The sequence below is a fragment of the Dunckerocampus dactyliophorus genome, chromosome 6 (assembly GCF_027744805.1).
Source record: "Dunckerocampus dactyliophorus isolate RoL2022-P2 chromosome 6, RoL_Ddac_1.1, whole genome shotgun sequence".
NCBI lineage: Eukaryota > Metazoa > Chordata > Actinopteri > Syngnathiformes > Syngnathidae > Dunckerocampus > Dunckerocampus dactyliophorus.
The window spans coordinates 2610330-2633306 of NC_072824.1; the positions used below are offsets into that span (position 1 = coordinate 2610330).

Consider the following 22977-nt stretch of genomic DNA (forward strand, 5'->3'; position numbering starts at 1 on the left):
AAATTTTACTAGAGTAAAGTAAAAATATTAAGAGAAAAAATAGTTTTCTAATGAGAAAAAAGTTGCAAGTTATGAGAATAAAATATTTTAGTAACAATGTTGAAATTTTATTCAAATGTAATTTTTTTTCAAAGATATAAAGTTATAATCACGAGAAGAAAATTTACAAGAGAGAAGCTGAAATTAAATAGTTGGGCAATTTAAAAAAACAAATGGAAAAAAACGGATGTAATTTTACAGGAATAAAGTCAAAATATTAAGGAAAAAATGTCATAATTCGATGAAGAACAAAAGTCGCAATTTTACAAGAATAAACTCATCGTGTTGTTACGGTTGCGTGTGCCGAGGACCACGGAATGCGGAAGCAAGGTGAGCGGATGACAGTTCTTTAATTGACTTTCAGCGTGGAAGTAATCACTGGAGTGAACAGAAAGCGCTGGGGTCCGCAGCTGGCGGAGCCCCAGGAAAAAGAAAAGGATAGGTCAAGGGACAACTGGAACACCCAGCTGTGGAGACCCGAACACCCCATCCCAACAACGTATTTATAAGTCTTTTACTTTTTTGCGCGCGCGAGGCTAAAATAGGCTCAAGAGCAATTTTAATGCCATAAAAAATGTTCACTAGATGGCAGAAGTGCATTGTGGTAGGAAGGAGAAGGAGTCCTTCCCCAATGCAGCAACACGTGATTATGCGTCATCTCTGTATGACCCTGCCTACTTATTACTCCACTTATTACTCTTATTACTCTACTTACTCTACTTAGTACTCCACCTATGTACACTCCTGATCAAAGTCTTAACACCAGTTGAAAAATTGCTAGAATTAGCATTTTTCACATTTGGATGTTAATGAGGTTTTAAGTAGAGCTACAATATGCAAAAACAAGAAGGGGGAGTGAGACAAAAAGCACTTTGAAAAAGTAATTGATTGAAAACAACAATTAAACTGAAATAGGCTGTTTATCAGCTGATCAAAAGTTTAAGACCACAAGCTATAAAAGCCTAAATCTGCTCCAAATGTTAATTTTGTGTCAGGCATTCCCACTGTCATGCCCTCCTGATGGTAAAGCTAAGAAGCTTTCTCTTTTTCAACGTGGTGGGATGTTTTCTACCCGGCACAGTGGAGGGGGGTCCATCATCATCTGGGGTGCTTTTTCATTCAGTGGAACACCGGAGCTTCAGGTGGTGCGGGGTCGTGAAACGGATGCAGATGTTGCAGCGGGCATCCCTCATGACTGAGGGCCCTCGTCTGTGTGGTAACAGCTGGGTTCTTCAACAGGACATGCCCAAAGCCATTTTGGAAGTGATGAACAAGAACGGTGGAGCTCCTCATTACTGAGTCCTACTGAGAACATTTTTGGTTCTGCTTTGGAGAGATTTTTGTTCTTTTTTTGAGCGATGGTCTTTAAACTTTTGATCAGCTGATAAACAGCCTATTAGAGTTTAATTGTTGCTTTCAATAAATGACTTTTTCAAAGTGCTTTTTGTCTCACCCCCCCTTCTTGTTTTTGCATATTGTAGCTCTACTTAAACCCTCATTAAGATCCAAATGTGCAAAATGATAATTCTAGCCATTTTTCAACCGGTTTTAAGATTTTGATCAGGAGTGTATTTGTCCCCCCGGTATTACTCCGCCCATGTATTCTTCCACTGTGCGCACGGAACTAGTTCTATTTTTCTTTCTGTTTTCAGTCGCCTATTAATAATTTATGCAGATGTGTTCTTCAGCAGGAAAAATCGTAACACGGCTTGTGGTAAAACGAGGACCACCTGTATACGGTGTGTGTATATATACAGTATGACATATCAAGATGGGTGGGTTTTAGCCTGTTTACAGAATGACAAATATTATTCATCAATAAAGTTACTTGTGTTTCAGTCCAGTTTCACTTCCCACAATTAAGTCATCCATGTCCTCCACGGCTGAAAAGTCCAAAGGAAAACTATGCTGCTTCCATATGGTTCTTGCATACTCAAAGTAGGCCGTTTGTGCCATTTTAGGGCCCACTTTACATCTAAAGTCTGGCACCTAAGTTGTGGTCCCTGCTGAAGTTTGGCACACGTTCCCTTCTTTGTAAAAGGTTCAGAGCATCTCCAGTTACTGACACTAAAATAATAATAATAATCACTTGATTAAAACTGTAAAAATGACAGTAGAGTCAGTATAACAAATTTAGACAGAACAAGTTTTGGGACTGAAGACCATGTGCTGTTTTTTGCTTGTTTGCACAAGTTAAGTGTAGGTCGCGAACGAATCGACTCCAAGAAGCCGGTTCGCGTTATTTCTGAGCTGATTAGATTTTTCCTCGCCTTTTTTTTTCTGTTAAAGGTGAATGTCATTGGTCAAGATGTGTGGCGGCATCGCAGTGTCCACACTGAGCAGGGGGAGGGGCCGGGTTAAACACACTGCGGAGCTCTTAGAGCTGATTCGTTGGCAAGAAATTTGCATGAAGAGATTTGACCTAATTTGTCTATTGAGATGGGCCTTTGTTTTTGTATTTTATAATTTAACATGATATTTTGTAGCTTTCATTCAGTCATTGAGGTTTAAATAAATCAATGTAAATAAAAATTTTATATTTTTTTATACCGGCTCTTTTCACGGAGCCGAGCCTAAGGACCCGGCTCTCTAAAAGGAGCCGAAATTTCTATCGCTGTTCCGCACACAATCTCAATAAAGGTAATTCAAATAAACACTGACGTCATCTAGCACAATGGCCGCCAACGGCACAGCTGTGACGGTGCTGACTCCAAATGGAAGACGACAGACAGTCAAAGTGCTTCCGAACACACCGTTATTGCAGGTAACGTGGCTGGAAAGAACGTTTCACTGTTGCCGAGGCTGGTGCTTTCTCAGAATGTTGTTTCCAAACGCCATTTTTCTCTCTGTTAGCTTGTTTGGCTAACTAGCTAGCCAGTGACAGATCAGATTGTGTGCGCTGACATATCACAATTGTAAGTTATGCTAACTTCATGTTGCTTCTTTAGGTGCTGGAAGACGTATGCAAAAAGCACGGATTCGACCCCGACAGTTACGGTTTGAAGTGAGTGACACATGTTTTAAAGTTGTTTACATGTTGGAAATGACAACCTGTGTGTTGAACGTCCGATGTATGTCGTCAGTTGGCCGTTCCACATTAATAATTATTCATGAAGTTAACTAAATTGGCGGCCGAGTCATTTTGTTTAATGTAAACCTTCACATCATCTATCAATAGACTGAGACTGCTGTGCTCTTTGGACAGGTTTCAGAGGACTGTTCTGGACCTAACGCTGCAGTGGAGGTTTGCTAACTTGCCCAACAATGCCAAGTTGGAAGTGGTGCCAAGTACAAGGAACCAGACACTACCTGATAGTCAGGTAAAAACAAAGTCGTGACCACTTGTCTGTCCGTCACTGCTCATACGCAAGTCATGCAGATTCTCATGGTGCAACGGTACAGGTAACCCACGTAGGTGAGGAGGTCTGCTGGTCCGAGTCACCGTTGCACATCATCGACACAGACGGGTCAGGCCGCGTGGCTGTTGTTGCCTCCTAGGGGGTGTATTGCAAAGCGAATTGAGTGTAGGCCTGTTACGATTATCGTTGATAATCGATACTATGGACAACATTTTTTGAGACAACTTTTTCATTGTTGTCATGAGAGGTGTAATTCACATTTGAACCACTAGGTGGTACTCGAGTATAGTGCACCTGTGTGAGCCACATTAGCTTAACGCAGAAGCATGTATGTTGTTGGCTGAGTCGCAAGCTGTTAACAGTAAAAGACGTTCGCGATCAACCACTTTGTTGTTCTTAATGTTTCACGGAAACGTCGCAATTATGTGGCATAAAATGTATGCCATATAACCGTATGAAATGGAACATTACTGTTGCAATGTAGCGAGCGACACTGTCTGTGAGGGCGCACAATTTTGCACTGATTTGTTTATATTTCCTTTGCCGACGAAACATCTAAGTCAGCGCAGGACGAAGGCTCCTCGCATCTCCACATTTGGTGACCCTCAATGTGGGCAAAAACGTAGACTGACAGCAGAGACAGCCAGACCGTGCCGGCGCCCCTACAAGCAAGCAAGTTGGCTAACATCGGCGCCATCTGCGGCATGCCCGCGCCCGTGGTTTTGACATATCGAGCCCAGTTCCGACTGCGGGGTGACCGAGTATTTGCATGTATTGACGCCACTGGAAGCCTCGTTGACGACAAGTGCGGGAGCCCGTAGGCCTATACACAGCAGTTTTTTATTATCGGTTTTCATTATAGGGGAAAACCCATACTAATATCAACAGATATTGCATGTTTATGCCAATACTGGGCTGATAATATTGTAATATTGCTAATATTTTTACTTTATCATAATATTGCAACTTTTACCCAAACAAAATGCACTAAAATTGCAACTTTATTCTTTGTTTTGTTTCTTTCTCTGTTTAAAAAAAAAAAAAAAAAAAAGACCTATGTTTAGTCTTTGTTATATCAACTTCATGCTATGTTTTCTCTTTAACATTATGGCTCTATTCTCCTGATATTTTGTCATCATTCTCATTAAATGACTGCTGTTTTTTTAGAAATAGCCTCCGGAAAGTGCCCAAAGGGGGAAAACAAAGCATAGTCGGGCGTCCTGGAAAATAATTGAATGATGATGATGATGCACTGATGTTTCCAGTCATGGAAAGCATGTGAAAAGTGTGTGTGTGTGTGTGTGTGTGTGTGGGGGGGGGGGGGGGGGGGGGGGGGGTCAAATATCCCAGAAATGGTTAAGTTATCCTGGAAATGATTTCTCCTCCCTATGCCTCGTGAGCAAATCCCAAGCGGTTAATACAGGGTATCCACAGGGATGGAAGTTATTATAGGCTACATGCTTTTAAAAAAATATATTTTGTATATTACGATATGGACAATGGCAATGTAGCTCTGTATTAATCGTTACTGCAATGGCCCTAACAGTAGTAAACAGATATAAAAGTGGTCAATGCCACTTTGAGGCGTCCCCTGGTGGCAGCCAATGCAATGGTTAACCATTGGCCACTTGTCATCTCCGTGTTGCTGTTTTATTTGGAGTTTTCTTTGTTTTTGAAATGTGTTGATGTTGCAGTGGAGCTCCAATGATCCTTTGGCACAGCTCGCTTGTTGACATTTTGTTTTATTGTGGCATTTTCAAACGGGAAAACCTCAATCCCTTGCGTGATTTTTACGTTTCCCAGGTGCGGATCGCGCTGCAGATGGAGGACGGCTCCCGTCTCCAGAGTTGTTTTTCTTGCGGGCAGAGTCTTTGGGAAGTGCTGACTCATTTTCCTCAGATCAGGTGTGTGTGTGTGCGCGTGTATGCCAACATGATCAAAATTTAGTGTGTGTTTGAGGTGAAAGGAATGTGACCTGTTCTAAACTGTTGAATGTTTCAGTGCTTTTCACACAACGTGCTGTTCTCCAACAAGGAGCAGAATGCTCAGATTGACAAAGGAACAGGTCAATAAATGTCCTGCTTCACTTTATCAGGCTGTTGACATTTCGACATGAGACCAATTCCGATACAGAATAAAACATTCCCATAACCAAATATATCAGTCACTTCAATTTTTACAAAAAAAAAAAAGACAAAATTGCTGCTTTTGGTGGCTTAAACATGATTCCAAACACTTTTTACCATCCATCCATTGATCTTCTACCGCTTATCCGAGGCCGGGTTGCCCAGACTTCCCTCTCCTCGGCTACTTCGTGCAGCTCCTCCCGGTGGATCCCGAGGCTTTCCCAGGCCAGTTGAGAGACATAGTCTCTCCAACGTGTCCTGGGTCTTCCCTGACGCCTGCTACCGGTCGGACGTACCCTGAACACCTCCCCAGGGCGACGTCCGGGAGGCATCCTTATCAGATGCCCGAGCCAGCTCATCTGGCTCCTCACGGTGCGGAGGAGCAGCGCTTCTACTGTCCGAGTTTCTCCCAGCTGACCGTGTTTCTCACCTTATATCTAACGGAGAGCCCAGCCATCCTACAGCGAAAACTCATTTCGGCCGCTTGTACCCGCCATCTTGCCCTTTCGGTCACTACCCAGAGCTCATGACCATAGGTGAGGGTAGGAACACTTGTTACAAATATGTCAAAATGAAGGGAGAGCATTTTACTCTTGTCAATTACAGTGGAAACCTCAGTTTGCGTGTTTATGTGACAAATTTGCACAAACATTTTTCCTATGTTTGCGTAAATTTTCCGGTTAGCGCATAATATGGCGTGCCTCTTGTCATGTTATTAACTCATTCAATACCAAAGACATGTTTGTACAGTTTAAAAAAAAAAAAACAACCCGAACACTTGCTCGTATTTATAGAGGCAAAAAGAGGTGATGACGCAAGTGCACAATAAAAGAGGTCACTTTTCAAGCAGTTTTAAGCCATAAAAACGACCACAAGGTGGCGGAAGAAGAACTCGGCTGTGATCTTTTGCATGTATGAACGCACTGGACAGCAAGGAGGAAGTGAGAGTGTGTGGACACTGTAAATGGTGTTATATTTGTAAATAGTTATTTTGATGTAAAACAAAATAAGGCTACAGTAACTTTTTTGTGTTAAGTTATGCTTGAAATGTATCTTTTCCTTGTTTTAGTTGGGAACTGATATTTTCCTGAAACTTACCTATGTTCTACTGCTGATTACTAAAGAACGGAAAAAGGTAGAAACAAACTTTTTATTTCTACTGGAGTCTAATGTTTCTTTTGGTAGGTTCCATGTTTATGTAGCCATACAACACAATATTGTGTGTGCCTTGAAAAATCAGTCAAAATGGTCTAAAATGGCCGGTACTGAAGGGGTTGTCTTTTGAAAAACTGCTGGGATTGAATGAGTTAATACACTGCGTGAGTCCAAGTAGCACTTAACGTATTTTGATCACAAAACTTGATGGAACCAGAAGTCCGCTATGTCGCCCGTCATCAGCGCTTGACTCTCAAAAATGTGAACACCGAACATGTTGTTATAGTTTTACAGTTCAAGTTTTACATGCATAAAACAGTTCTTAATGCACATACATGATGAATGAAAGGGATAAATGAACACCGAAGCTCACTTTAACCTTCGTTGGTTGTTGCCAAAGATACGACGCGGACACCACCTTTTGTGTTTTTCCATGAGTTCATCTTGCTCAAATTTTGTTTTCTTTCCCCTATTAGTGTGTCAGAGCTATCCCAGGCTGGCTCCACCCCCGTGTGTGTTTACATGCGGGATGAGGTACGCAGTGTCACTCCTACTGTAACTGGCAAGGCAGCAACATTCGGGTTTTCCAGTGTGACACTTAGCTGTGTGTGTGCATAGGTGTGTGGGGAAGAGGCCCTCAAGAAGGCCACTCTGAAATCATTGGGCCTCACTGGAGGAAGTGCCATTGTCAGGTAGATTGCCCCCCTCCCCTTTTTTTTTTTTTGTAATAGCAGAATAGCCATCGCTCCCTGTTAGTGTATTGTTAAAAATCTCAGTTCGCTCTAAGCGATACTCTCTTCAGGTTTTTGTTGAAAAAGAAGAAAGCCCAAGAAGAGGAAGATGGCATGGATACAACTGGACCCGCCGCTGATGAATACCCAGCTGGCTCACCCGCTCAGCCTGCTCCATCACGTTCACCAAGCTCAGCATCCCACGTGAAAGCTAAGAACGCCAACCCATCTCTGCCAAAGGAAATTGTTCCTGCTCCCTGTCCTGTTTCTGCCACGAGTACACTTCCTGTTCAAGAAGATAGTGTAGCCAAAGTCCAGCTTGTGGCTCAACCAGAAGGAAGAGGACTGCCAGAGGATGATGGCGAGGAAGCAGGACCGTCAAAGATCATCCCCCGATCACCTGCGCCATTCATTCCTTTTTCTGGAGGTGGTCAGCGCCTTGGCGGTACAGGAGGAAGTGCAGTCAGACCCTCCTCTTCTTTATCGTTTTCATCGCTGTCGTCTGCAGTAGAATCACCCAAAGCCAAGAAAGCCAAGCCTTCCAACAGTTCTTCCGCCAAGGTGAGTATTATGTGTGGACAAAAGATTTCCTAAGAAAAATGATCACATTTTCACAATGATGAGGATGTTTGCATGTTAAGCTTACGATTGACTGCCACTTTGCTATTGTCACAGTCAACGCAAGCGCTGTCATGGAATTATTGAGAAGCAAAACAAGACACGTTTGCAGTTTGAGGGAGAAGGGGCTCCAGTGGTTTATTGAGCTACAGTTCCATAGGGTTCTAAGCCATACCAGAACATTGTCCTTATGTGGACATCCTTCCTGTACTGGAAACAGAGCTTCTTGGCAGGACTTTGGAGAACATTTGGAAAACATCTTATGTGAGCAATTCATACACAATCATCAGGCTCATACAGTCAGACACCTTGTTGTCGTCTTCCATCAGTACCTTTCCTTTAGTGTCAAAAACAGCATTTTTCCATTTACAAAACAAAGAAAATCTGAAAATTCCTGCCACTACCAGATGCAGAAAAACCTGTTGATGCTTTTCCGACCACCAGGTTGCATTGTTGTAACTCTCTCTTAATAGGTTGCCCAAAGAAATCCTAAAGACCCTTCAGTTAGTCCAAAATTCTTTCCCCTAAATCTTAACCGGAACCAGAAGAAGAGATCATATCGCACTCGTATTAGCCTCACTGCACTGGTCTACCTGTCAGATTTAGAATTCAGTTTAAAATTCTCCTTGCATATAAAGCACTACACAGTCTGGCACCATTGTGTCTCAAAGAGCTTCTAGAACCCTATCAACCCAGGAGAACACTGCGCTCCCAGTATTTACAATTACTTGCCACTCCTGGTATTTTTAGAAGTGGAATGGAAGGCAGAGCATTTAGTTATCAGGCACCTCTGTTATGGGACCATCTCCCCTACTCAATCTGGGTGGGACAGACACCCTCTCTCTATTTACAAGTCAACTCAAAACCTACCTCTTCCGACGGCCGCCCCACAGAGCCTGGGTTCTGTTCAATGTTTCTTCCCCAGAGGGCGTTCTTCCTCGCCTCTGTCGCCAGGTGCTTGCTCATGTGGGGTTTCATTTGGCTCTCTGTTTTCATTTATGATTGAGACCTTCACGTGTAAAGCGCCATGAGATAACCGCTATGTAAATAAATTCAATTGGAAGTGAAATGAATCGAATTTCTCATCAGAAACCCTTCATTTCCCCCCTCCCCAGCAGCATGGACCCACTGCCAACAAGCCAAGTGAGGACATCGATGAATCAGTGACGTTCTTACAGGTAAAAAATAATAATAATAATCATAATCATAATAATATGGTCCTGTAATGTTTGACAAGAAAATTGAGGCTGTGCTGCATGCAGGGTAGGGATGCACCAGTCCACATTTTTTTACAATACATTTCCAACACCACAGCCACACATCACTCGCTGATGCCGTGAACACCAAGGTAGGTTGGATCGCACTTAAAGGGTCCCTGACATACCATTTATACCAACTGTGATGAAGTACCAGTATGTTATATATTGATTGTAATTACGTTCTACATTGTTCCATTTTTGAAAGCGAATGGTAAATTAGTTATACAGTTATACAGTCCTGGTCACCATTATTGGCACCCTTTCATATTTTATAATATCTTCAGAAATAAATGAAAATGTACCAAATTAATATCATTTAGTTTTATTAGTAGATTTCCAAAGTAATTGAACAAAAAAAAAATATTTTTGAACTTACATGTTCCATTTTCAAAGAGGAAAGATGAACAATGACATGGACTGTAACAAAAGCACCCCTCCTTAATATCTGGTTGTACACCCTTTGGCAGCAATGACGGCCTCCAAATGTTGCAGCCATCTAGAAGCTTCTTGCACTTCTCAGCTGGTATTTTCTCCCACTCTTTCTTTGCAATTTCTTCAAGCTCTTGAGTGTTTGCAGGATTCCTTTTCTGAATGGCAGATTTCAGCTCACATCGCAGATTTTCAATGGGATTAAGATCAGGACTCATCGCTGGCCAGTTTAAAGCAGTCCATTTCAACCATTCCTGCGTGCTTTTGGGTCTTTATCATGCTGGTGAACCCATGAGCTTCAACTCAAACCAAGCTTTCTCATACCGGGGAGCACATTTGGTTTTCAAAACCCTTGGTAGTCCTCTGATGTCATGATTCCTGTGATACGGCAAACCAGCCCCAAAACATGATGGATCTGTTGGGAGGGTGTTCTTTTCCCTGTGAGCTTCATTTCGCCGCCTACAAACAAACTGTTGGTGTGCATTGCCAACAAGTTGTATTTTTGTTTCATATGTCCACAGAATATTTTCCCAGAAGGATTGTGGTTTGTTCAGGTACTCTCTGGCAAAGATCAGTCATTCCTTTCATGAGCCTAGATTGTTCCAGGTCCACTTGCAGGTGTTTGGATGTTTTACATGGTTTTTTCCACAGTTGGCACCAACCTTTGAAGACTTCTCTCATTGATTTTCCTCCTCCCACCATGTCCAGGGAGGTTCTTGACAGTTCCATTCTTTAAAAACTTCCTAATAGCATTAGGCACTGTTGAAACAGGGATACCAAGGTCCTTGGAGATGGCCTGATATCCTTTTAGAGCTCCCGTGTTTTCTAATAATAGCACTTATGAGGTCACCATTGTGTTCACCATTGTGACCAACAGACAAAAAAATAACATGTGGCTTTTTAAAAACATTTAGGTCACAATTTGTTGGTGCTGACAGTTTAACACAGGTGATTCCTGATTTGTCACAGGTGAGTCAAATGGTTTTTTTCCTTACACCGATTTAAAGGGTGTCAATACCTGTGTCACAGCAATCTTTCACTTTTTCTATTTTTTTCCTCCTATTGCTTTGCTTTGTTTTATCGTTTGCTGCTCTCTATCAAACATGAGTTGTCTCTAGCCCAAAGCTGTTTCGCTTTCATTCATTCATTTTTTTCATGATATTCTACATTATGTGCTTAAATTTCATGGATGCCAATAATCGTGACCAGGACTGTTGTTCATAGCGCCACCCATGACAAGCTAGCTCTCGCTGTTCATTCTCATTTCCGGAAGTGACGCAATCGAGAGTACTATCACTCAGGTAAACAAACAGAAGAAGACTGAGGATGTTTACAGTGATTATAGCCAAGATTTGAGCCATTTGCCAATACTTTTTGAGGAGGAAAAAACATTTGGAGATGAGCTAGAGAACTTGCGGAACATAGACTTAAACCTTAAGACATGGAGATGAAGATTGGTTGCCTTCAAAACACAGAATGGTAAGTGTAAATTACTCTGGAGTTGCTTATCCTTCAATTATTCTTTTTAAATCTGCTTATTAATTAGCGTAAAGGCGTGTCCACACCCCCGCAGTAAATATATGGCTGTGAAAAGGTGTGTATATAACATGTATGAGGCTTTAACAGCCTTGTCGCTATCATGGAATAGTGTTTAGAAGACGTAAACAAGAGATGACTTACTCTGTTCTGTGGCAACTCTGACGTAGTTCTTCTGTCTTTTTTTTTCTCCCTGTGTACCAGCGGAATGGCATCCTTTTTCAAAAAGTGTTTATAGTGTACTTTCATGCCAAATGTTTCTTGTAAAGGTGTTCCTTCATAGCAGTCGTCAGTGAAATGATCACTGCAAAGAACAGAACTCGAGGTGGGCGTTCATCTGTGTCTCGTTCTCTGCACTTGCTTCATCCATTCTTGTCTTAAAACTTCCTCGTTTGGAAAAGAAAACATATTCACAGTATCACTGGGATACTGTGAACATCCAGCAGCAACGCAATATTTTGGCATGACTACTATTTTGATGAAAAATATACTGAACCAAGTCCTCCATCTACATAACATCTAGCACATCTGTATACATATGTAACATATTTAAGCAAAGTTGATGAATCATGTCAGGGACCCTTTAAAGCCCAGACGTGGCTCATGGATATCAGAAATCTCCGCAGGTGGTATCAGAATTTCCAATATGTGAATTCTGCTGGTATTGGATACAGATACTGGATCGGGTCAACCCCATCCCTAGTGCTATGGTGGCTACCCTGATATCGTCCTGTATCAGATCACGTCATGTTTTAGATAAGAAATCATTTTCTTCATCCTTACTCTCATGCCGCAGCCGGTGGAGAGAGAGCCCCTCATCTACCATATGGAATCTCGATCCCGTAACGCAAAAGACGATGTCGAGTTGCCGGATGAGTTTTTTGAAGTGACGGTGGATGATGTACGCAAGCGCTTTGCCCAGCTGAAGAGTGAGAGGTGAGTGGATGAAAGTGTCATTGAAGGCTTAAATCAAAACAAAACAAAAAACTATTTCATTATTATTATTAAATGATATTACTAATTTTATTATTTATATATTATTTGTTATATATTTATTCATTATAATTATTTGTATTTACGTTCATCTAATAATTCAATTCAACCAACACAAGGAAGAATGATCTTTTTCCCTTCAAGAGGAATTTTGCTTTAACTTAATATTAACTTGGCTAAAAAAAAAATAAGTTTTACTAATACATATTCAGCATCAACTTGGCATTAAAATAATCCCTTCTAATAATAATAATAATAATAATAATAATAATAATCATACTTTTTTTTTTTTTATCTGAGCACCAACCAGCAAGCACCCACAGAGCGTATCCATGAAATAACACAAATGAGCCCTGTCCCTTGAGGAAAGTACTCCCTCTCAACTCATTATGTGGCAAAAAGACACCTGTCACACAAACACTCTCTTCCATTCAATCCTCGCTACCACTATAGGCAAGACCAAAGAGCTGACCTCAAGCTCAACAAGAAGCTCTGTGAGAAAGGGCTATGGTGCAATCATTGATAAATGGAAGAAATGCAAGTTTACAGTCACCCTCGCTCTGGAGCTCCGTGCAAGATTTCACCTGGTGGGGTCAGGATAATTGTGTGAAAGCAGCTCAGAATGACAAAGGATGAGCTGCCTCGTGATGTCAAGGGAGTTGGGAGCACAGTCGGCAAGAAAAGCATCCGTAAGACACTTTGCTGCGATCGAATGAGATCCTGCCGTGCCCGAATGGTCCACCCTGCTCAAGAAGATACATGCACTGAGCCGTCTCAACTTTGACATGAATGTCAAAAGAACACCTGAATGACTCACACGAGGCGGGTGAATGTGGGCTGAGGACTGGACGTGTTGGGAGGCAGAAATGGTGAATATGAGTCCAACAGCAGCATCCCTACTGTCAAACATGGAGGTGGACAGATTCTGCTTTGGGTTTCTTTGACCAGAAGCCCTCCAGAAATGCATGCGACCCTCATGAACAACTACAAGAAACACTTGACCTCTGTCCTTGCCAACAAGGCGTGACTTTTTTACATTCAGTCTCTCAGTTGCAGTAAAATTACTATAAAATGGACTGTTCAGCTTACAACATCAAATACTTACTTTCCTTATTATAAGAATGAATCTTCTCCTTTATTTCTCCCCACTCGTATGACGTACTGTATATCTGCGTCACTCTTCATCATTTTTTTCCCCAGGAAATTGTTGGAGGAGGCGCCCCTGATGACTAAAACCCTTCGAGAAACTCAGATGAAGGAGAAGATGGACAGATACCCCAAAGTGTGTAAATTCGTCCCTTACTTTCTGGAAAGTGTTCCTTATTTTCCCTCATCATTCCAGAATATGTTGCTTATTTTCCATCATTTTCCCCGACTTTCTGGAGATTTTCTTTATTTTACCTCATTTTCTGGAAAAGAGTTTCCTTTTTTCTCCCAAATTTTTTCCTTTTTCTCTGGAACGTTTCCCTTCCTTCTTGTGATTTTCTGGAAAATGTCCCTTGTTTTTCCTCATGTTTCCATGGGTTTTTTTGGTAAATTTATCTTTATTTTCTGGAAACGGTCTCTTATTTCCCCTCATTTTTACCATATTTTCGAGAAAATGTCCCTTATTTTCCTCATTTGCCCATATTTTGAACATTTTCCTATATTTTCTGGCAAACCTATTTTCCCTTACTTTCTGAAAGTGTCCCTTATTTTGCCGCCACTGCCTGGAAAATGTTGCTTATTTTCTATAATTTCCATTTGGAAAATAATGGACAGTTTCAGAAAGTTTTTTTTTTTACTCCATTTTCTAGTAAATTTCCCGTATTTTTGGAAAATGTCCCTCATTTCCAGTCAATTTCCCTTATTTTCTGGAAATGGTCCCATCCATTCATCCATTTTCTATACCGTTTCTCCTCATTAGGGTCGCGGGGGCATGCTGGAGCCTATCCCAGCTGATTTTGGGCAACAGGCGGGGTACACCCTGGACTGGTGGCCAGCCAATGGCAGGGCACATATAGACAAACAACCATTTACACTCACATTCATACCTATGGACAATTTAGAGTCTCCAATTAACCTTATTTCCCATAATTTCTGGTCAATTTCCATTATTTTGCAGAAAAAGGCCCTTATTTTCTCTTACTTTCTGAAAGTGTCCCTTATTTTCCGTCATTGCCTGGAAAATGAAAATGTTGTTCAATCAGGAAAGTAAGGGACACTAAGGGGAAAAATTTTGGATACATTCCCGTATTTTTTTTTTCTCACTTTTTCCTTATTTTCTGGAAAAGGTCCCTTATTTTCCCGTATTTTCTGGAAAATAGCCCTTATTTTTTCATTTGCAGAAAAAGTCCCTTATTTTCTCTTGCTTTTTGGAAAGTGTCCCTTATGTTCCCTCATTTTTCTGCCGTGCATCCAGGTGGTCCTAAGGGTAGAGTTTCCAGATCGACACGTTCTCCAGGGCTTCTTCCGCCCCCTTGAGACAGGTCTGTGTCATTGAGTTGCAATGCTATAAAGTCCTTGGTGGCCCCCATACCATGATGATGACTGAAGCGCACACAAAAGATATGAAGTAGGGAAGCTCCGATCAGGGTTCTACGTTGCCAATTCTGATACAATCATCCAGGGCTCAAATCGTGCGATACCGATCACATGGATTAATTATACATTCAATGTATTTAAAAGTGCTATTGGCCTTATGATATGAAAAATATCTATGAAAAATATCTATATTTACTTTTTGAAGAGAACATATATCGCTGGTGAAACTTCCAGAGGATGAGACGCCTTCTTTAAGTAGACTTTGGATGTGAGAGTACATTGGTAGAGCTGTAGCAGGATGTCCAGGTACGTGAGAGAGCACTCGGCGAACCCGGTGTCTTCCACCACTGAGAAAGGCTGCTCATCTCGTCCGATGAATTCAATTATTTTGCCTGTTGCTAGCTTACCCTTCTGTCACGCACATACGGGTGAGTGTGGGCCACATGGCAGCGTTAGCTGCTGTTTGACTGATGACACAGTGAGCCTCCAAAACTCACCATGCTCTGTCAGATATTTGTTCTTCAAATTAACTCATTCAACCCCGCCATTTTGCAAAAGACAACCCCTTCAGTTCCGGCCATTTTGACTGATTATTCAAGGCACGAATATTGTGTTTTATGGCTATATAAACATGGAACCTACCAAAACAAAGATTAAATTCTTGTCTTTCATCAGGAAAAAAGTTTGTTTCTACCTTTTCCCGTTCTTTAGTGATCAGCAGTAGAACATTACTACATACAATTACTGTATACTACAACATAAACACAAAAAAGCATTGTTTTACATCAGTAACACCATGAACAATTTCCAATTTTCACATTTGGAACTAAACTGTGCGTGCACGCGTGTGTATGCTTTAAAATTTCCCTACAATGCGTAACCTGCTACACGCTACACTCCACGCTCTCTCACTTCCTCCTCGCTGTCGAGTGTGTTTTTACATGCAAATGATCCATGCCGAGCTCTTATCAAATGCGCTTTTGCCACCTTGAGGCTGATTATATCGCTTAAACCTGCTTTAACAGTGCACTTGCGTCATCACCTCTTTTTGCCTCTCATGCAAAAAAAAACATAAAAGACGTTAAGTTGATGTTGATGTTTTTGTTTCGGCCACCTGCGCACTGTGAAGGAAAGTGGTCAGAGCATGATGCTGGTTAGGGTAAGACACTACACTGCACACACACTGATTGCTGCGGGCTGTAGTAGTACTAGCCACAGGTGATCGGCGTTGAAAGACATTTATCGTATAGACGGAAATCTGATACTGATCGGTGGCCCATCGATCAGAGAATCCCTAATATAATTTTCATCCTCAGCATGACAGGCTACAGCAGTGGTCCCCAACATTTTTTGACCCACGGACTGGCTTGTGTTCCCACAAATCTCCTGCGGACCGGGGGGTGGGGGGGGGGGGGGGGGGGGTTGTACATTATAGCGATCTAAGCCAAGTTTTTCCAGAAAAATTATTACATCGCTGTTTGACGTGTGTGGTAAAAGGCAGTGTGCTAGCATGAATTCACTTGAGACAAATGTGCACATTAGCACTCAATAAGTCATCCAAACGTACCTTTATGCATTCCCACATAGTATCAGCATTTGACACCACATATGAGGTGAAAGAAAAATGGTAAAAATACAGTAGTAGTCTATCTGTGCGGCATGAGATAACGTTAGCACACGCACAATGGACATGCATCAAGTGAGACGGATGTAACAGAGAGAATCCGGCCACTTTTCAAAATAAAACATGAAAATAAAAATAAAAAAATGCGCCCCGGTAACAAATGACCCACGGCCCGGATGTTGGGGACCACTGGCCTACAGAACAAAACATCAGAGGAAAAGTTTGTCTTTTTAACAAAAAACTTTCATTTGTATTTTATGTTTTTCACTCCAGTTGGGGCTTTGGTGCATTTTGTCAGGAGCCACTTGGAGGATCCACAGCTCACTTTTTACCTGTGTAAGTCAATCAAAGCAAGTTTCCCAACGCGTGTTAACCTACAGTTGTCTTAGATCTTTGACTGTATCGCTTGAGCCAGCGAGTGTCAGCCACGATCACTCGTTTCACTGAGAATGGAATTGTCAAGTTAAAAGACATTCCACACCACTTATTTATAGGTGAATGTGTGTGTCATTGTCACCCTAAATGACAGAAAATCCAAAATAACTTAAATGTCGAATACAATCTTACCAATCACATGATCCTCCAGTCTATAATTTCATTTCAACTTCTTTCCAGTCATCACCCCTCCGAAGAGAATTCTGGAGGATCTCAGTGTCACACTTTTCCAGGTAAGAAAGTGTAACAGTGAAACAAGGATGACATTCAAGCAATCGGCCTCCTCACCTCACCCACTCACTCATCCCAACTGGATTGATTTTTTTCCCCAGACTGGCACATACACTGGCCTTCCTGTAATGACCACACACACACACACACGCAGCAAGGGGCAGCCTTGAAGCAAACGATGAGGAAAAGAATGCCTTTTTCTCTTCCACAGTTGATTAACTCATTCAATACCAAAAACGTTTTTATGAGGCATGTCCGATATATGCCGATATTGTCCAACTCTCAATGGTGCACGCTCACAGACAGTGTCGCTGGCTACATTACAAAAACGTACAACTTCTGTGTCAAGCTAATGGCTCACACAGGTACACCGTACAGTACACTTGAGTACCATCTAGTGGCTCAAATGTGAATTGCACCTCCATGACAATTAATGAAAAAGTGGTCTCAAAAAATGTTGTCGATAAAATCTATTATCGACGATAACTTGTAGCACAATTATCAACCAGCAAAATTTGTTATGGTTTCAGGCCTACTTTCTTCATAAGACTCTACAGTGAGGATAGACACTACTTTATTTTAGGAGTATTATTTGCTATAATCACCCTTGTTTTAAAACATTGTGTTGTCTTTTCTTGATGTCTTGTGACCAGGCTGACCTGTTTCCTGGTGCGCTGGTGTACTTCGGCTGTGACGTGAAGACAGGTGTCTTGTGCTTTCATTTTCTTACACATGCTGATGTATTTAATGTAGTTCCCAGTGTGACATTTATTCATTTGCCTCGTGCACGTGTCTGGATTATCTGTGCTGGCTTCATAGACCTCTACTTGAAGAAGGAACTCCTCAGCTCTTCTGTCTCGGCTTTACAAGCAAATGAATCCATTGCAAGGTATGCCTGCACATGTGCACGCTGAGTGGGAACCGTCGTCATGCAGGACGCACCTCAGTAAGGCCTCGGTCACAACCCACCGTGCGTGTTTTTAGTACGTACGTTTTTCACGTTTTTTTCTTACGGAGGTATTTTTTTGCCAGAAATTAGTTTTTTTCTAATAACAAGCTAAAAATTGTATTTAGGTTATTCTTCAGCAACAGATTAATATACATTTGCCTTAAATTAAGAGCAAAAACTGCTTACCTAACTTTCTGAATTTAAGAACGGACTCGCACGCAGAAAACATAAAAAAGATTAAAGATTTGCTGATTTTGGAACAGCACTGCAATTTAGAGTAAAATAATCTTATATTAAAGTATAGTTGGCCAATTCTTATGGAAATATTTTTTTGCCAGAAAGTAGTTCTCTTTTCTAATAACGAGCTAAAAACCTTATTTTTATTCATCTTCAACACAGCAGATGAAGAATATTTGTCTTAAATTAAGAATAAAACTGGTTTCTAAACTTCCTAAATTTAAGAATGGACTCACACACAAAAAAATAAATGTAAAGATTTGCTGATTGGGGACCAATGTGAAGTGCTGCACAGCAAATTTCATAGAGCGTACCAAGATTTATTCAATTAAATCTAGTCATGAAATCTGTAAATGTGTCAAATTATTCAACTTGATTCAAGAAAATATGACTCTTTGTATCTAGTTTATGAATGTAAAAACTAGTGAATTTACATGCAAATCAAGGCAAAAAAGAATTCTGACAGTGTTTATGACAACAGGTTTTCCTAAATGAAGTGACTCTTAGATACAATCAAACTTTGTTTTAAAGGAAAAAAGTTCCATCCATATAATTTGCTTTATGCTTGTCGAAAAGAAGTAACCAACATAAGAAACATGCCGAGAAGAAAAGGTGTTGATGGCTCAGTAGTTTAGTCAGTATTCCCACGCAATCAGGCAAATCCCCGTTGGAACACATCTGTGTGGAGCTCACACGCTCCCCCCGTGTACTGGCTTCCTTCATTATGCATGATAGGTTCATTGGAGACTATAGAAATTGTAGGAAAATAGAGTAATACTCCTATATCTAGACAAACATCTAGACAAACAACTATCCTCATAAAAGCCAATTTTATCTCAAATTAAGTATCTTATAAGAGCCTTTGGCTTACTTCTTACCTTGTCATAAGAACATTTTACTTAAATCTAGTCAGTGCGTTGAGTGCTCATTGGCAGCAAAGGGCATGCACGTCACACGTATTTGTAGCCTCGACACAGGGAAAGTTCGTGCTACGTCGCGTCTGCGTTCTCCCAAATCCATACTGAGGCCGTACTTGCCACATACGGGTCCCCAAATGTTGCCCACATTTTAGCACATTTCAGCATGCACTTGCAAGTATGGCGGGTTGGGACCGCCGCTTACGTGCTCTGTCACGTGACCAGAAGTGAGCGTTGACGGCAAGCCAACATAGTATCTGAATATTTGGACGGACATGACTCACCCCGGTGGACTTTCTCCTGATATTTTGTTGTCTTTCTCTCCAAAATGAATCAAGAACTAATTTCACTTTGTCGTAAGTCTAGACGAGCCTTGGAAAGCGCTAGATGACGGACTTGTGCGCATGCGTTCTTTCCTCTTCTATAGTTTGGTGTGTCAGGCGGTTCCGTCTGCGCCTCTGTTTACTGTACAGCGCCACACGTAGGTGTGCCTTGTGTGTTACAAATTTTCACCCGGTGATCCGTTCCCTTCTGGATGCAACTATTTACTATTCCGGCACAGTGCGGACACACATTTTTTTTTTCAACCCGCCAAAAGAAACCATCCCAGGGCCTAAATGAGCATTTCAGGAACAGTACGTTTTTAGCCACAAGCTCAAAGATTGTTTTAGCAGTTTTAGCCTTGAATTTTGCGGCTTCACTCTATCAGGTTTTTTCAAAAATATATGAATGAATGTTTTGTGGTTGAATATGGCCCATATGCATATTCAAGTAAGTCCTTGAGCTTCGTCTGTGTGCCAACCGTGTTTTCTCCCACATCCCAGCTGCATACTCCAGCCAACAGAACATTCCTCCAGCTCTTCGGCCGCTGAAGACGGGCGACCGCCTCCTCTCGAGCCATCACCTGACACCAGCGCATCCACAGAGGACGATGAAAACCTGTCCGCAAACATCCCCCGGGCCGCTAAGACCAACAGATCTGATGTGGGCAAGGTGCCCAAATGGCTAAAGCTTCCAGGTGAGGGCGGGACATGCGCACACACACACACACACACACACACACACGTGCATAGAGGCTGCTTGTCCATTCATTCTTGTGCTTACAGTACTGGGGATTCTCTTTGTGGATCTTATCTGAGAGGCACAGTTTACCATGGTCACCAAGTCAAAGCAAACACACACACATCTTTTAATTTAATTTAATTTATCATTAACACAAGGGCTGTCAATGGATTAAAATATTTAATCACAATTAATTGCATTTTATCCGTAGTTAACTTGTGGGCCTTGTGAGATTAAAACGTGATGATATTTCTGATTGAGAGAAAAGCAGTCGTGCCAGAAGCCAAACAGACGGATCTATGAATGAATGAATACCCAATATAGTAGACATAATAAGAAATAAGTTAAGACATAATATGTTATCAACGTCATCATTATCTCAGCAAACTTACATGCGTTGTTGAAAAATCCTTGATTATCGCTCATTCTTCTCATGTCTCTGAACAAAGTCACAGGCAAACGTCCAAGCGATGGCTATTTTCGGCTATGTTGACACCCACTCATGTCGGCGTGAGTCATCCGGTGATGTGGACTTGAAGTGCTCCACTGTCCATGACATGATAAAATGTATTTAAAGGGTTCCTATCAACTTTGCTTAAACATTTTATGTATTGTTTGTAATTTGTATGTACTGTTTATAATTAATTAGGCTCTACATTTTTTAAAGCAAACGGTAAATTCACAAAAATATTACCGCTACAGTCATAGTTGATGGCGCCAGCTACCTCTCGCTGTTCAGCCTCATTTCTGGAAGTGACGTCTCTCAGCTAAAGCAGAGTAGACAAATGCTTCTCGAGGTAGATGGTAGACTAGTGTCCGAGTGATACCTCAAGTTTGTTTTCTTTTCCAAAAGAGGAAGGTTTAAGGCAACAATGGACGAAGCAAGTGCAGAGAATGAGACAGATGGACACCCAACTCAAGTTCTGTCCTTTGCAGTGATCATTTCACTGCTGTAAAGAACACCTTCACACACAAGCATTTGGCTTAAAAGTACACTGTAAACGAATTTTTAAAGATTCTATTTCCGTCGGTACAAAGGGGAAAAAAAACAACAAGTATGAATTCAAAGTTGCCACAAAACAGAGTAAGTGGTGTCTTGTTTACATAATGTCTTCTAAACACTTCCATGATAGCGACAAGGCTGTAAAGCATTATACATCTTATATACACATCTTTTCACAGCCATATGTATGTGTACTGTGGGGGGGCAGCAGCTGTGACGAAATCTAAAATAAATCAGGCTATAAAGACCCCTTTACGCTCATTAAGAAGCTGATTTAAAAGAGTAATTGAAGTATAAGCAACTCCAGAGTAATTTACGCTTACCATTCTGTGTTTAATAACGACCAATCTTCATCTCCATGTCTTAAGGCTTAAGTCCATGTTCTGCAATTTAATCTCCAAATGTTTCTCCCTTCTTTTCTCCTCAAACTATCAACCCATGGCTCAAATGTTGGCTATAATGACTGTAAACATCCTCTGTCATATCACATATCTGTCACATATTTAAACAAAGTTGACAAATCATGTCAGGGACCCTTTAAACACTGCAGTGCTGCGTTGGAAACTAAGGAGATGTTCTCATTAGGATCGATTGACGTCTGTTTACAGGTAAAAAATAAGAGGGCAGCCACCAAATGTGTGCACACCAGGACTCAGCGTGGAAGATGGCTGCCACGTTGGACTGCGTGAGGTAAAGACTCGCTGAGTGAAGAAGTTATATTTCATTGATGACCAGACAGAAAGACTGCTGATGGGGGGGTTCAACACAGCTTCAAAATAAATATTGCTGTTCAAACAAGTGAATTTGGAAGTTTCAAAAGTGCCATTTTGTGAGTGTGGTGTTTATGAAGTTTGGCTGTCAAACGCTCTCATTCTTATGTTCTTCCCCACACTTCCATGCAGTTTAGGACTTCAATGACCATTTACTACTTCCTCAGCTGGAATGGGCATTCCCAGCCATGTGCTGCCCCCTGTTGGTTTACAATTGTTACCAGATACAAGTGTGGTGCACCAGAGGCGTCACTAGGTTTAAGGACAGGTGAGGCTTGGCCCCCAGGAGATTTCAGCTGACTAAGAATTAGAAATCATTCATTACAGTACAGTACCTGTTTGAACGAGGGATGGCCCGATCTGAGGATCGGGATCTGCTGGTGATCCGCTGTATTTTGAAGATCGGATTATATCTGGTTCCGCCACGAGATGGGGCCGATCCGGTTGCCGTATAACGTTCGTAACACTGAGTCACACTCCAACACGGTAGGTGCGGTAATGTGCCTCAAAGCTGGTTGCCACTCGACTCCCGCCACCCGCAAGAGGAAGAAAACGTAACACCACCATACAGACATATCCGCGCTGTACCGTGGTGACATTAGTTTCACGTTGGACGTCGGATATCCAGCGCTGTAGCTACAGCGGTCATTCCCCCTTACTGTGCCCGGACTGCTGTGTCATGGTGCGGGGAGCTCACACGGGAAGTGCTGCTGTAACCGCTGCTTTCGAGAGTTTGTTTAAATTTTTTTTTTTTTTTTAATAGTCATATTCTAAATTGCATGACAAATTAATCTATAACCATATCAAGTGATTAGTCCTACCCTAAAAGTACTTTGCACACCCATTTTTTCCAATTGTATCTTTTATTGGATGAGGGACCTTACTCTGAGGTTTGTTACAAAAACCAAACAATATTGTTGGTCATGCTGTGTAATTCGGCAATACTTTGGTTGCATTATTTTTGCAGAGCTATTTTCATAA

General features: G+C 41.5%; 1 protein-coding gene across 3 annotated transcripts; it reads left to right on the top strand.

Moving 5' to 3' along the window:
• Nucleotides 1–2685: 2685 nt before the first annotated feature.
• On the top strand, nt 2686–22977 carry aspscr1 (ASPSCR1 tether for SLC2A4, UBX domain containing). 3 transcript variants are annotated; one of them, XM_054779959.1, is made up of 17 exons: nt 2686–2803; nt 2988–3043; nt 3245–3359; nt 5202–5302; nt 7156–7213; nt 7298–7371; nt 7482–7971; nt 9144–9206; nt 12049–12188; nt 13446–13527; nt 14647–14713; nt 16666–16728; nt 17008–17060; nt 17712–17763; nt 17878–17947; nt 19986–20179; nt 21835–22972. In XM_054779959.1, the coding sequence occupies exons 1-17, from the start codon at nt 2714–2716 to the stop codon at nt 21843–21845; spliced, it is 1779 nt and encodes a 592-aa protein (XP_054635934.1). In that variant the 5' UTR covers nt 2686–2713; the 3' UTR covers nt 21846–22972. The 3 variants fall into 3 exon arrangements, with proteins under 3 accessions (XP_054635934.1, XP_054635935.1, XP_054635936.1); XM_054779960.1 differs by having other exon boundaries at nt 9147–9206; nt 21835–22971; XM_054779961.1 differs by lacking the exon at nt 5202–5302 and having other exon boundaries at nt 2714–2803; nt 21835–22977.